This window comes from Centroberyx gerrardi, chromosome 22, assembly GCF_048128805.1.
Source record: "Centroberyx gerrardi isolate f3 chromosome 22, fCenGer3.hap1.cur.20231027, whole genome shotgun sequence".
NCBI classification, from domain to species: domain Eukaryota; kingdom Metazoa; phylum Chordata; class Actinopteri; order Beryciformes; family Berycidae; genus Centroberyx; species Centroberyx gerrardi.
In genome coordinates this window covers 10,463,418-10,478,997 of record NC_136018.1, presented here as the reverse complement: position 1 = coordinate 10,478,997, position 15,580 = coordinate 10,463,418, and the positions used below count along the sequence as shown (strand labels likewise).

The 15,580-nt window shown below is 43.4% G+C and overlaps 1 protein-coding gene across 1 annotated transcript; it reads left to right on the top strand.

Moving 5' to 3' along the window:
* The first annotated feature begins 1,453 nt into the window (after window positions 1–1,453).
* On the top strand, window positions 1,454–15,560 carry dlec1 (DLEC1 cilia and flagella associated protein). The gene is made up of 38 exons (XM_071898660.2): window positions 1,454–1,537; window positions 1,696–1,836; window positions 2,001–2,157; window positions 2,380–2,493; window positions 2,583–2,770; window positions 3,043–3,264; window positions 5,039–5,125; window positions 5,375–5,462; window positions 5,757–5,930; window positions 6,125–6,261; window positions 6,429–6,521; window positions 6,992–7,082; window positions 7,234–7,396; window positions 7,834–8,026; window positions 8,344–8,420; window positions 8,598–8,760; window positions 8,856–8,949; window positions 9,077–9,207; window positions 9,359–9,517; window positions 9,631–9,761; window positions 10,084–10,234; window positions 10,551–10,667; window positions 10,999–11,117; window positions 11,248–11,439; window positions 11,530–11,597; window positions 11,718–11,869; window positions 12,064–12,179; window positions 12,332–12,402; window positions 12,509–12,729; window positions 12,940–13,098; window positions 13,215–13,337; window positions 13,487–13,581; window positions 13,743–13,830; window positions 13,982–14,179; window positions 14,340–14,501; window positions 14,700–14,850; window positions 15,083–15,200; window positions 15,357–15,560. The coding sequence occupies exons 1-38, from the start codon at window positions 1,454–1,456 to the stop codon at window positions 15,481–15,483; spliced, it is 5,115 nt and encodes a 1,704-aa protein (XP_071754761.2). The 3' UTR covers window positions 15,484–15,560.
* The last annotated feature ends 20 nt before the right edge of the window (window positions 15,561–15,580 follow it).

The following is a 15,580-nucleotide window of genomic DNA, read 5'->3' as shown; positions in this document are numbered from 1 at the left end:
TATGAGTAATAGAGTTAGTTATAGGTGGTTCTTAGTTACACAAGACTGCACCATCTTGCATAAATGCCTTTGATGATAATGCTTTGAAAATATTTTGCATGGCACAACCTGTTGAATACTATATATTTGTAGGTGAGCCTGTTCTCCTTATGCACACATAGTCTAGTGCAATGATTCTCAACCTTTTTCATATCGGGGACCCCTAATTTAGTCCACATTAGAGCCATGAAACCCCATTTGATAAGATTTTGTCTCTTGGACCCAAATCGGAGAATATATTTATTGTTAGATATGATTTTGTCCAGAATCCCATGACTATCTGTGTTGTAGGTAAAGATAACAGTGAAGCTATGACCAAAATAATCATTCTTCTACATTCTCTAATTGTGTTAACTTCTTATAAATGAAATAATGGTGAAGTTTAATAATTCATCAATTTGCTGGGGACCCCCTGGAACCCCCTCAAGGACCCCTGGTGGTCCTCGGACCCCACGTTGAGAACCACTGGTCTAGTGCCTGTTTTAGTTTGAAGGTAGTGCTATAGTGTAGAGAAAAAAAAATCACACAGGTCATAAAGGCTATATGCCTCACCTCATACGACTGTTGTATAGTCCCAGCCGTGTTTTATTCTTATCAGGCATGCTGTATCTGTCCTCATGAGATAGTCTGGCTCATAAGGTTACATTGCATCAGGCTGAGTGCCAAAGCTGCACAGAAAGATCATCCTATAAGGCCAAGTCTTGAAAAAAGGGGGGAAAACGGTTATCCCAGGAAGAAATTATTGGATTGTAAATGCTTCTAAAAAGACAAATTGTGCCTCTTTGACTGCTAAGGTCACTAATATTGGACAGTACGTTATTTTACCTGGGTGGACAGTCAGAAATCAAATTAGTAGGCCTAATAGTTATTTTTTTAACATGCTACATTAACTGATCACTGTTATGTATGGTGCCCCCCGAAGAAACGAAATAACAACTCTTTTAGTTCAACTTCCGAATCAGTTCTGATGAAACTGTTTAGGAGAGAAATATTTTTTCCAAAATTTTAAATACCGGTAGGCTACATTTTATGTTTATCATTGTAGGTTCCTGGCCGGTGTAAAAAAAACAAAAACGAGTGTATGCACCTTTAAGAGGCTGTTGCTATGGCTACCACATGTACACAAATATGGCTGAAGAGCAGCAAACAGGTGAGAAGTTCAGTCACATTAAGTTAGATAAGCTATATGATATAGATATTTTGCCGGCTTCATGATGTGAAACTCAGTGAATCTTATCCAACTATATTCCTTACATGTATAGCTCTGATATTGATTTTATATGTTTGTAAACATGGAGTTCTCTTTATTGTTTAGGTTTAGCTTGCTAGCTGGCTAGCTAGCTACTAGCTAACTTTAACCTATGCGTTTAACTGACTGATTCACTCCAACTAACTAGCTACTGCTGTATCAACCATGCTGGAAGAATCGGAGACGAGACGAAAATCGCGGTTTGATCCATCCTTGAACTGTCATAGGCCCACATCACACAAATCACAGGTAAGAATCACACTAGCAAAGGTTACTGATTGCTAAAAATAGTAGGACTTATAGCTTTTTTGTAGACATAGTCAGCTTCCCCTTCACTCTCGCATACCCACTAAACAATAATAAAATGACTTGCTGTATAAGCCTGCCTCCTCTTCCTTGTACATTAGGATATTTCTCATGTGTTGGCAAGCATTTTCAAGGATGTCTACACAACAGAAATCATTGGGACAGACACTTTATCCAACCTCACCAAGACCAGGAGAGGACGAAGTGACTACCATGATAAATATGTTGAGGAGCTTCAACAGGTAACCTAACAATGACGCAAAACTATACTGTATGCTTTACAATTTCCCATTTGGCAGACGCTTTTATCCAAAGCGACGTACACATGAGATTTTAATACAACACAAGCAAGGTTCTAGTCTTTACAATTAAATGTCACATAGACTATGCTGTTACTGTTACGCAGGCCCACTCTGAGTACAACCGGCGTATGAAAGAGGCAGATATGCTGGAGAGTCATATAATTCAGGCCAGAGTCCAGGCCATGGCCACAGAAAACCAGGCCTATGAGAGAATGACAGACGAGATTGGAGAGGCTTCTGATCACCTGGGCCTCCATTCAGGTGAGATGGAAACTCTGTTATGAATTCATATTATAAACCCTGAAATACCCTATAATGTTGTAAAGCACTGTGCTTGCTTGCTTGCTTGCTTGCTTGAAGATGTTTATATACTGTAGTTTATCTGTATAAGTTTATTTTGTTTTATCTGATCGCTGTAAACACACTGATGATGTCGTATTGTTAAAAAATAAGTATTATGTTTCATTTAATTTCTATTTGCAGTGAGATCAGCCTTTGTGTGGTGTGTAGACAATGATCTTCTCAAAAGGAACAACCTAATTTGTCCCGAAGACTACCTAACCAGACAAACTCCACTGGTGAACGCACCAGCAGGAGGTAATAATAACAACACCATGAGATTTATGACAAATGGAGAATATTCCTGTGTTTTTGACTCACTATTTAACTTATACTCTCCTTTTCAGTGAAATCCAACCCTGCCGATCCCACCTTCACCTACAACATGCATGTGTGCAGGGAGCCTCAGGATGATGGCTATACGCTGATACCCAGTCCAGAAAGGACCAACCAAAACCTGAAGGACGGGTCAGAGTGCAGCCTCACCCTGGAATCCAGCTCAGACACCAACAAGAAGAAGAAAACACCCAGCGAGGTGGGCAGTCACAGGCTTCAACTCTTCCCACTGTATCATGCTAGAATAACACACTTAGGTCCTTTAAGTAACAATGTGCTTGCCAAAACAGGCCATAAAAAGAACAGTATTAAAAGGCTGTCCTGTGTGCTTTGAGAAGTGATATAAAAGATGATACTGATCTGGCCAGCCTGAGCTCTTGTGGGACGGAGGGAGATGTGATTACACCAATGCATAGATATAGAATATAAACCATTTTTGAATCTGTAAATAACCTCCCATGTGTGTTTCAGAAGCCAAACCAGGTGCGTCCCAGGCCAAAGTGGATGGATGAGCCGAGCGCAAAGGATCGGGCAGAGGGGAGGGACAAACTTCAGAAGCTGAAAGATCGACACAGCTTCCTGCGCAATCCCCGCTTCCTTCCCCCAGACGCACCGCAGGGGGGCAAATCCCTCATCCGGCCCAGGAGCAAAGCGGGGAAGGCGGTGCAGGGGAGGAAAGTGATGGAGGAGGATATGAAGAGGTACCTGTGATGTGCTGAGTATAAAGCCCTTTTCTCATCATTTTCGCAGCTTATCATCCTGTCATGAGGCAGCCGAAAGTGAATATGATCCACTCATGACATATCATATGAAACTCTTGACTGGTTTAGAGTTGATGAAACACAACAGCCTGTGGTCAGAAAATTCCTTTTCAATATTACCTGCAAATATGGGCACCGTTTCCCTCAGTCTGAGCAGTAATGCGCCTTTTGTGCCAAAGCAGAGATGTGTAACATGATCTGACTGGTAATACTCCCAGCTTCATGTACTTTCTCCCACCTCAGCCAGATTGTGTTTCCTGATCACGTTTATTACTGTTATTGTTATGATGATGTGTGCATTATACCAACAATGAGCTTATTACAAACAAAAAAGTCAAAGCCTTTCAGATCACCATCTTCATTACATATTGTGGGAAAAGATGTAATAGATGTGTTTTTGTGCCAAACTTGCTGTGGCTCATTACATATTCATAATCATCATAGAAAGCCTAGACACCGTGAGCGCTGAGCAGGAACACTGCACCAGCATCATCAGAATTAGATCCTCTTGTTGAATAATACAAGTCTCTTCATATAATTTGTGTTCCATGCCATCCAGCCGTAACACAATGCCCCATACCCAATAACCCAGAGTGGAATTTCCCACCATTTGTGCCAACAATATCTTAGGAGCATAACAATTTGCCATCTGACTGTCACATTTTCTGTGTTCTCGAATCTTCTGCACAATACACTCTTCAAGCCTTCATGAAGACTTGTGTGCAAATCAGACCTGGGTCAGATAGTATTTGCAAATACTCCTTAGCATTTATGTAGTAGCAGATGGGTGGGGTTTACCGCATCAGGACAATTCATATAGCATCAAGTCATTTGTCGATCACAGAAAAAAAGAAAAGAAAAAACAATAGCAAATTAATAAATTAATAGATTTTCCAAATACATTCTTGTGATTATCTAAACTTTCTGCATTCTGGCATTCACTGCATTTTCATGCAGCTAATTCTACCGATTTGGTACATTATAAAATAAAAATAATTACAATGTGACCCAGGTCTGGTCCATATAGTGAGGATACATTTGTACACAGATGGAAAAAGACCATCTGAATGCGAAACAAGACACTTCCTGCAGTGAGGTTGGCTCATAAAACCAAATATGGGTTAAAAAAAAAAAAAAGACTCTTGTTGCCCATGGATACAGACACTGTTGGCCACAACTAATCATGTGATGGCATACTACCCGGCTGCTGTTTTGTCAGCAAGATCCACCACTATTGAGGAAGACGTAGGTTGTTACGTAGGTTGTGTAAGCGTGGGCATTCTGCAGCTCAAGTTATGTGTGTAATCTGCAATGTGTGTACACAGATGGCATTGAATCTGTATGTGTGAAAGCTGATGTGGTTAAGCTTAAGTTGTGTGAGCAGCTGTATGTTAGTTGTATGTGTGTAAAGGGGCAGGATATCAGGTGTGTGTGTGTGTGTGTGTGTGTGTGTGTGTGTGTACAGGTTTAGTACCATAGGGCCTTGGTTCGAAGTATCCTTGAGCAAAAAGAGGGCAAAAAGAGAATTTCTCCCTTGGGGGATGAATAAAGTATCAAATCAAAAATATTTGCTTTGTGCTTTTTATACAGAGTGGAATGCTGGCAGTGTTGGCGCATTACCCGGCTCTCCACTACCTGTGTGACTTTAATTACACAAGACAGAAAGCTCAGGTGTTGTGTTTGTACTCTCTCTCTCTCTCCCTGACAGCCCCACTGATGAGCCCATTCCAGTCTTTGTAGCAAATCCCTCAGTAGTGTTCTTCACTGGCTACAGTGTGGGACATGTATATGAGGTATGTTCGTTCTTATTTTACCAAGTTTCACTTACTGAACTGAACTATTTTTGAAAGATCTGCTTACCTAGAATGATCTCTAGTGATTCACATGCCATGAGTGTATTTAACTGTAAAACCCTTGAATGCTCAACCTCCTCCTCCCACCTCCAATCTTAACCTTAAACATCAAGGGGAAAATTGCACAGCATCCAAGACCACTGCACTCTGCTCAGCGTCTTATTCCTGAGTTCTTTCTCTCTCCTTTAGACCACACTGGAGCTGAAAAACCTGACTGCCACAAGCCGCCATGTCCGAGTCATCCCTCCTACCACTCCTTATTTCTCTCTTGGCCTGGGTGAGCTCTGCCTTTGATGCTGATTGGATTACCCAACCTCTCTGAACCTAATCTAGCGAGGAAATCTTAAGTATGATTATGTAGCAGAGGAATGCTGTGTTTTGACAAATACAGTTCGAAATGCTCTTGGTGGTTTGTGGCGTTTCCGTGCCACATTCAAAATATTGTAATGTGAATATTAGCACCACCTGCTGTCACAAACACTTTAGTATCAGATTGTACAAAACTGAACGTGGAGAGTAACACTGGATTCATGTAAGAAGAAGGGGTTGTCATTCGGATATGATCTGGCAGGGAGATTCCCCGGTGAGGGCGGCAGCGTTGCTCCAGGGATGAGCTGCAAGTACACAGTGCGCTTCGCTCCAGACTCCCTGGCAGACTACGAGGACTTCATAGTGGTGGAGACCCAGGCTCAGCACTCACTGCTGGTGCCCATCGAGGCCCGACGCCCCCCTCCGGTACTCACCTGTGAGTCTCATTACACTCTTACCACCGTTATCTTACCATCAGACTGTTGTTTCATAGCAGAGCCTCTAAAAGAACACATAACATTTTCACCACTATCCTCTTCCATTGTGCTCTCATATGAGGAAATTAATGTTCTTTGCCTATCACCAGTGTTGTTGTGCCTTATTGACGTGTTTTCCCTCATGACTGCCCAGTACCTCGGGTTCTGGACTGTGGCTATTGTCTGACAGGAGGGGTGAAGTTTGTTGAGTTCCTGTGCTGTAATGAAGGCCTCAGTGCTGGAACCTTCTGCATCATCCCTAAGAGCCAGTGGACAGCCTCTAACCTGAGGGTAAATCTCTGTCTGACACATAACTGTTTTATCACAGCATTTGGATTACTAAGCAACTGACATATCATTTAGGTTGTCCATCTTAATAAAACAAATTGACTTGAAATCTTGATACCTGTGGGCTTGACAGCTATCACAGACAGTTTCTCTTTTTTCTTTCTTTATAGTCTGTAGTAACAACTCTCTTCGCTGAGCAGCCACCCTTCGCAGTCAGTCCCTCACTCTTTGTGCTGCAGCCGGGACAGGCCACAGTAGTGGAGGTGAGTCTGTTATGGAGGTTTTGGAGGGTTCCATTGATCATTTATCAGTGTTTCCTAAACCTTGCATAACCATGCATAGCCAATGATTCCTAAAACAGTTTTAATTAGATTAAATTAGATTTCATGCCCTTATGCATTACCTTCTGTATAGACCTATATAGTGTAATTCTGATATTGTTATTTGGGTAACACTTAACTTTACACTTAACACTTAAGGCCATAGAAAAGTGTTACCACTCTCTGATTGTATGTAGAGAAAACATGACCAATTAAAATTATTGAAAGTTTGTTTTACAAATCTTACCATCATACAAGATTTGCAGCCCGGCAACAGTATCTTCTCCACTGCATTTTCCAGTTTTTTAGATGCAGGTTTAACATTTATCCAACTGACTGCATGTGTGGAAATGCAGCACTAAATTGTGTGTGTGTGTGTGTGTGTGTGTGTCTGTGTGTGTGCGCACTTCTAGGTGGTTTTCTTTCCCACCACTGCTGAGAGGTGCTGCCAGGTTTTCACTATTATATGCGACAACTGCCAAGTGAAAGACATTGCCATTCAAGGTGAGTCTCTTTAGTGATCAGTAGAATCACAAAGAGCTTTGTTCTATAATAAAGGATTCATCAGAGTCCCTCTAGTGTAATATCAAATGTGTTTCTTTTTGGACATTGACCACTCTCTCTTCGGTGTGTGTGTGTGTGTGTGTGTGTCCAGGTGAGGGCCAGCTGATTGCTGTTGAGCTTGTGTCTGTGTCTGGGGAGAAAGGGCTTCCTGCTCTGGGGGAGATGCATGACCTCACCGCCGAGCACTTTGTCCGTTTCAGCCCATGTAACCCTCACTCTGTGCAGCAGAAGAAGCTCGTCATTAGAAACAATGCGTAAGTTTCTAATTTATTCTCCTTCATATATCAACACTAGGATGCAGAAAATGGCAGAATAGCATCATGCTTCTTAGCTTTTTGGATTGTAATGCCCCTCCACAACAAACACACACATCATCTGCGCACCATTTAGCCACAGGGAGGTGTAGTGAGCAGGGAGTCTGTAATTCAAGTGGAGGATCGGGATTCAAGCCGCAGTGCTGGCAAGCATTCACCCTGCTGAAGTGTCCTTGAGTACGACACTAAATAACTACCAGCTTCAGGGGTGCAGTTGACTCTGTGCTCTGACCTCCCTTTGGAGGGGGGCAAATGAGAAGAGAATTTCCCTACAGGGAACAAGTATCACGTTACATCTCATTCTCTCTCTCCCCCTCTTTCTCTCACTCTTATTCCCTCTATTTCACTCTCTCTCCTCTGTTTCTATGGGGCTAAAGCCACTTGGAGCTGCCATTCCATTGGCAGATCATGAAGCCCAACCTGCAGTCTCTGCTTCCAGGAGAGGCTCCACACCCCTCCCATATCCAGTTCCACCTGGCCACAGATGATGTTTTCCATGTCAGCCCCCTATCAGGCCTCCTGGCCCCCTGCCAGGACCAGGAGTTCCTGTTCACCTACTTTCCTAAAGAGGTACAGCGGACTCAACACACACTGCAAGGACTCTAGATGGTGTCCAGAATACATAACAGAATAAGAGACTGGGAGGTTCATTATATCACTGCTTTTTCTTATAGAGTGATGTGTTTTTCATGTTTTAATTTTATCAAGCATTTTATTCATTTTCCCAGATAGTTGCAGTGGTAAGAGACAGGAAAGTGGATAGGACTCAGTGACAGATGTGATTCTGCAGCTTAAAAACTGTATTTCCTGGTATGTGCTTGGAGAAAACATTCTTCGTATTCCATGCATGTCTGAAACTGTATTCACAATGCTTGTGTTTTCTTTAGTTGAAAGATTACCACAGTGTCTGTCACCTGGTGCTGAGGGACATCCCACAGCTGCCAACGGAGTCCAATGACAATGGGTAAAATTCAGCTGACACTTTGTAGACAGTGGTAGGAGTGTGTGTAGATCTATGTGTGGCGCAGAGAAAATAATATCACAAAGTCATCACACATTACATTTCCCTTACTTTATGTGCTTTTTTTTTTTACATCTAAAAAAGTGTTGAATCTTATCTCTGGGTTTATGGGAACTCTAGTGCCCCTCAGCCTCTGAGCACAGCCTCCAAGGTGAGTGATGTCATCGTCATGGAGATAGAGGTCAAGGGGTCAACAGAGCCCTACCAGGTCCTACTGGAGCCCTACGCCATTCACATCCCTGGAGAGCTTTTCATCGGCACAACCACCCGCAAGAAATTCAAGGTACTTGGGCTATTGGTTGTTTCATAAAGCCAACATTAACTTGTATGCCACTATTACATCCATCACTGCTGTTGTATGTGTCTTGTGTATATAAGATGTGGAACCACAGCAAATCCTGTATCCTCTTTCAATGGGAGAGGATGAGCAGCTGCCACATAATAGAAGTAGAGCCCTCTACTGGTGAATTAGGTATATCACACAACACAACATAATATGATACAGAAAACTCTCATTCAGTTAAGTTCACTTAGTCAAGTTCAGTTTGGTTTATTGATTTATTGGCTGATCGATTTGTTATTGATGGGTTTGGGTCCAGAGATGAACGAGTGTTTCGATCTTGACTTGGTTGTGACCGGAGGGAAACCAGAGAGGGTTGTGACCAGTCTGTTGTGCCACATAGAGCACCACCACAAGCCGGTCACTCTGGCTGTGGAAGTCTCCTTCAAGGTAAGAACGAGCCAGAAATCCATTACAAAATTATTGACAGTCATGGCTAAAATTTCTCCAATATACATCACCACTCCATGTTAATGTGTAATTTGTATAGTATAGTTTGTGAGCTGAGATCTCATGATGCTCATCATTTGGTATTGCCTAGGGTCCTACAGTGACGATCAGTGTGCCCAGCCTGGACCTGGGGCTCCTGAGGCTGGGGGAGCAGACCCAGGCCTCGGTGCTGCTCACCAACCCCACCCAGCTGGAGGCCTCCTGGAGCCTGGAGGAGAGGAACAGTCAACAGGACCACCAGCTCCCACAGGTACAGTGGACTAATATGACACCGTACCTGTGATAAGACAGCACTCATGGATGTTATGGCTACTGTTTACAACATGATAGTATTCATCATTAATCATCTGTATTGGTGCACAGATCGTAGTGGAGCCACATGGAGGCGTGTTGCCCCCTCTGGCCTCTTGCAACATGGATGTGCTCTTTAGACCACATTCCTGCCAGCACTTCCACACGGTGCTGGAGTTGGCAGTGGAGAACGGAACTGGATGGTGAGGACTGTGATGTTGTAATTAGTGTCTGATGAGTCATGCTGTCTGGCAGGCCATACTTTTATGATTTATTTCCATCTGTACAATTTGTGATGACACGATACAATGCAACTATAAAAGAATATGATAAGATACAATCCAATATTATGACATACAAAGGATATATGATACAGTATGATATGAAATACAATATGATATGATGTAAAACTGTATAAAATGATACAATGTAATATGATGAAGAGCAATGATAACATAAATTGAACCCAGTGTCCTTATAACAGCCAGTTTATAGCAGATAACACTACTTGTTTGTTCCTTGTAGTCACTTGTCAGTGCAGGCAGATGTCCAGGCTCCTCAGGTGTGTCTGCTCAGCTGTGAGCTGGTCTTCTCTGAACTCTACATGGGGGTTCCTGCCAAGGGTGTCGTGACTCTTTTCAATCAGACCCTGCTGCCTTCACACTTCACCTGGATGGTACGCTGTGCTGCTTTTGGCATTTTAGCATTATTCCATTGACTTATAATTGAAGAATGATTTTGCTGCTAAATGATTTGGAAGACAAAGCCCTGACCTCTATGGACGATGGTGGTACCTGCTGTATGACATCTCATATAAAAACTCCAAGGTTGTTTTGGCGCTCTCATAAATGAAATGTATTAAAACACGGCTAGCTGCCACACTAGTCCTTGCTCAGATCTCTTTACAAACATTACCATTACAGATTTTCCACAAATGATTCCCCTCCAAGATACAGGTACTTGGTGATATCAGTGTGATGTTTACCCACCAGGCCCAGCTCCAGGGTAAACAGGCTTCACTGTGTACAGCTAGTTTTGACCCCTCATCTGGTACTGTGGGACCCAATGCCAGCATGGAGATCACAGTTAACTTTACCTCTCACACAGATGTAAGTACTAATCCACAATGCAGAGTTACTGAAGCTCACATGATTGTCATTTACACCAGAGCCACAAATTGAATAGGTAAAACAGGAGGAGACATTACAATGGGCTCCTGCTTTTGCCCATCTTGAATTTCTGGAATAATTTGAATTTTTTTTTTAGCAACTCCATGTGAGCCATAAGCTATTCAGTTATCTACATGGTTGCATTTCACACATCTGTCATTTCTACATCTTTTGATATCAACCTAGTTGTATTTGGCAAAATAAAGAGATTCTGATTCAAATTGTCTTCTAATTCTTGATGCTTTCTCCTTCTGTTCCCCTTTCTCTGTAGTTGGAGCTGACTGAGGTTGCAGCTCTCTGTGAGATCCAGGGGATGAAGTCTCCTCTTGTTCTTGGCCTCTATTCCAAAGCCAAGAAGCTCAGTGTGTCCTACTCGCTGCCCAGTGTCCGGTACTAACCTTGGCATAAAACCTGCCACCTAGTAGCTCCATCAGCCCCATAACATTTTGAAGATCAGGTGTTTGGTAAATCCACTCAATATTACCACTCAGTATTTGAATGCTGTTCTTTGCCTCTCTAGCTCTGCCCCAGATGATCAGAACCCCTCATCATTGGTACTCGACTTTGGAGATGATGTCATTTTGAAGAAAGCCGTTACCAAGCAGTTACTGATAACCAATCGCACCGCTATCCCTGCCCCTTTCACCATAGAGGCGGAGTATTTCACTGGCCACGCTCCCTCCACCTCAGAACCAAAGCAATCACAGAAAAGGTGAAGCAGCTTGCCCTCTCAACTGAATAATGGATCAAAGTGTGATTTTACTGTACTGTAGATGTGACACAGACTGCATCTTAATCACAGGTTCACATATATGAAGAAACCGCTTCACTCTGTTCAGGCTAAGAAACTAGAAGAGAGAGAACATGAGGGTATGCCAAAATGTTTTATTAGTGTACGCACTTTTTTTTTTTTTTTTTTAAATGAAACCATGTTTAAAGCAGACACTAAAGCTACAGGTTATGACTTTGTATTTCTGTATTCATTGGCAGAGTTTGTAAGCAGCCTGCTGGCTCACGGAAAAGGTGCGGCATTCTTTGTGCTGCCAGACACTGGGATGCTGGGACCATTTGAGATCCAGACCATAAACATCACTGCCTACACAGACATGTGGGGAGAATACAGAGATCACCTCATATGCAAAGTATGTTGTTGTGTAATGGGATGCAATACTGTAGCTTATTCAGGATAAGAAATTAGTATGAAGCGCAGGAGGGACAGAAGTTAATGAGCATCAACTTCCATGTTTTTTAGACATGTTGTTCATATTCTTTTCATTTTCTTGTGGAGTGGTGAATAGTGTTGAGTGTATCCTTTCCCTCTGTTTTCCTGCCCCAGGTGGGTGATCTTGACTCCAGGCTCATTCCCATGCAGATGACGGTGAGAGGCTGTCCGCTCTACTTCCAGATGATTGGTCCACGTCCGGACGACCAGAACCAGGGACCAATCGTACAGTCTGTTCCACTTTCCGCTTGTCCAATCCATGCATCTCCAGCTCATTGTTGTAGTGTATATTTCACTCACCATGATGACATTACAAAGAGGTTGCACAAATATGAGCGATATCAGATAGCTGTTGGTTTGACGTTGCTGTGTATGTCATTAGGTTTGGCACTCATGTATCTGGAGGAGACACGGTGTCTCGTTCTCTTCGCATCAACAACCCCAGCCCATATGGTAAGTATCATCATAAAAAACATCCTGGAGTGAGATAAACATTATGGTGGTGCATGTTGGGGAGGCCAAAACGTAACCTCATGTCCAAACCTTTGTTTTCTGCCAGATATTCGTGTGGACTGGGAGACCTATAACATAGATCAGGATGACAAGAAGCTGCTGGATGTTGTGGTGGCATATGGGGACGCCTTCCCCCTTAAGGATGCTGATGGCAACGAGGTGTTGGGTGGAGCATTAAGGCTTTCTGATGGGAACATTCAGCCAGTCTGGGACAGGAGCCACACCCCCAGCTCTGTGGGAGCAAGCTCCTCCCTCCAAAGCAAGACTGTCAGTTTATTTATTTATTCAAAACACAGATAAACAAAAAGTACCACAAGACAATTACACAAACATAAACTGCATCGATACAATACAGTCACTTATTATAGCATGCCCACAGGGAAATTCATGTGGTTACGATGCCAGCCACTGGACCCACAAAAATGTTATTCTCTCATTGGTTCATGGTTCAAACCTGCTTCCTCCTATCAGTTACAGGACGTAGAGGGGGAGGAATCCATGACTGAGGAAGACAGCGTGGAAGAGGAATCCTGTCTTTATCCTTCACATCCGGAGAAAAAACTCCTCTCTGTCTACATCAGACCCCACATGGGCAACCACTCAGATTACCCCTACTGCATCACGCCACAGCAAATAGTATGTGGAATATATGAGTTTACAATAATAATAATATCTTCATCGCTATGAATTGTTCTACTTAATACACTGCTTTTATCTGTCTGAATAACTGTATTATCTTTCTATTTCTCAAGGTGATTCCAGCGAAGGGCAGTGGCACCATCCATGTATCTTTCACCCCCTTGACCCTGTCTGGGCCGGTCTGTGAGTCCAGATGCGTGGGCTTGGCTCTGGGATTCATGAGTCTAGACTCCAAGGTAACATGCTCAATACACATGCTCATGTATAATAGTATACTTCAGTGTCAAATCCTGGAAAGGGCAAACGACAGATGAACCCGATGCAGTGTCCACGCTCTCACTATGGATTCCCTTATTGTGTTGTGGTGTGTGTGTGTGTATCACAGATGGCAGCCTGTGTCCCAGGTAAAGTTGGAAGGGCTCAGGGTTTGGATCTGGAGCCTGTCAGAATGGATCTTCAAGCAGTCGTGAAGCCTGCAGTGTAAGAAATCACAATCATACTGTTTATGTCCCAAAAAACCCCCTGACTGCGTCCAAGTCGATTTACGTTTCCAACTTAAAATCAGCTGAGAGTAGGAAAAAGAAGCTCTGAGGTGGTCTGAGTGAGTTGCATATCTTTTTCTTGGCTCCCTGTTGCTGTAGGCTGTCAGTGCAGATGGAGGAGGACGAGGGGGTGCTGGAGTTTCGTGCCTCAGCCAGTGATTTACTGAGAGGAGAGTCACAGAAGGAGGTGGGTCTGAGAAATCTGCAACACTGATCAACAAAGCCTCTCGCATACTGATGGCCTCATATTTCACTGTGCATGTGTGAGGCACAAAATGTATAAATTTTGATCATGAGGGCATAAAGTATTTCTGACCACTCCTCCTTGTGCTCCTCAGCTGTCGGTGCAGGAATTTGACATCACCCAGACGTTTCAGCTGAAGAACACCTCTGAGATGCCCCTGCAATTCAGGCTGGGGACTCAGCCTCCATTTTTTGTGGTCCTGCCTCAGTCCCGAGCCCGGACCAGCAGCTCCAGCAACCCCCCTACCAGTGACAGTCAGCCCCTGGTGCTCCAACCACAACACAACATGCAGGTCTGACGAAAGGAGGAGAGAAAGTTAGATACATAGGCATTGGATGTAGATACAGTAGCATACTAAGTTCTTGGCACAGTATTCTTGATTTGTGTTGACGTAACACGATTTTCCATCATGTTTTTCTCTGTTACTCCTATTCCTGTCTTGTGATCGGCAGGTGAAGGTGGCCTTCCACTGCTCCCAGTCTCTTCTGGACCATCTTGACCAGGCAGACGAGGAAGTCCCGCCTGCAGTGACACTGGTCCACGGTGCAAGTGGGCAGAGGAAGCTGAGGTTCCAGCAGAACCTCCTGGTTCGCTACAGTAACAACAGTCTGCAGGTCAGAGACTGTAGTGAATATACAGAGAAAGACATCCACAGACATTATGAGAAAGTATGATGGAAAAAAAGACTCTACCTGTCATACATAGTCTACTGATTCCAATATACAGCAATCCCTGTGGTACTTTGTTCTAGTGATAATACTATAATGGATCTGACCTCAAAATGTTTCTTCCTCTCTGTGGGCTCGGTCCAGACGGTGCCTCTCCGCGCCCATCTGGATCTGGCTACACTGCATCTGTCCAATGACAGCATCAACTTTGGGACCTGCTATGTGGGGCAGACGCAGATCATAGAAGTCAACCTCCACAGCCACGGCGCCCATAGCTACTGGAGAACACTCATAGGTAATAACCCATCTTATATACAGTATGTTGTAGACATTCACCTCAATGCTTCACTTTACATTGGCTCTGGGGTTTGTTTACAGACTTGAACTCAGGCACTACTTGGCTATAGATGGAAGATTTGAGTATTGCTTGACCTGTCATATTGACCCGTATGCCTATGAGTTTCACTGTGTATGTGTGTGCGTGTGTGTGTGTGTGTGTGTGTGTGTGTGTGTGTGTGTGTGTGTAGAGTCAGATAAGGGAGACTCCCATGTGTTCAGAGTGACACCGGACTGTGGGCTCCTCAGGCAGCAGGAGCACCTAGTCACCAGCTGCAGACAGCCTCTATACATCAGCTTCACTGCCAGGTACCAAAACCACAGTCCAGTATTAAAATAACATGGGGATTGAACCACTAAAACGATAATAGGCATATATTATATATAAAAATAACCTTAACATTATACAAATAAACCACAAAACATGCTTAGGTTTCTGATGTGTTTCCATATGATGTGTTTTAGTGAGGAGAGAGAGTTCAGGGCCACGGTGACAGTCCAGGCGGTGCTGGTGAAGACCTCCCTCACTCTGCAGGTCCAGGGAAGAGGCTCCTTCAATGAAGCGTACAGGTCTAGCCAGGTTTCCATATAACATGACTGATCCAAAATGGCCACCTGCTGTTTTACCTGTTCATTTAACTCTATTTATTTACAGTACTTTTGAATGATTTCAACCTCAAGGATAATAC

Bases quoted from the DNA above. Each gene is read 5' to 3' on its own strand.
- dlec1 (XM_071898660.2), top strand. From the start codon at position 1,454: ATGCTGGAAGAATCGGAGACGAGACGAAAATCGCGGTTTGATCCATCC. The intron at 6,262-6,428 runs GTAAATCTCTGT...CTTTCTTTATAG, and splicing joins GGACAGCCTCTAACCTGAGG to TCTGTAGTAACAACTCTCTT. The intron at 7,083-7,233 runs GTGAGTCTCTTT...GTGTGTGTCCAG, and splicing joins GAAAGACATTGCCATTCAAG to GTGAGGGCCAGCTGATTGCT.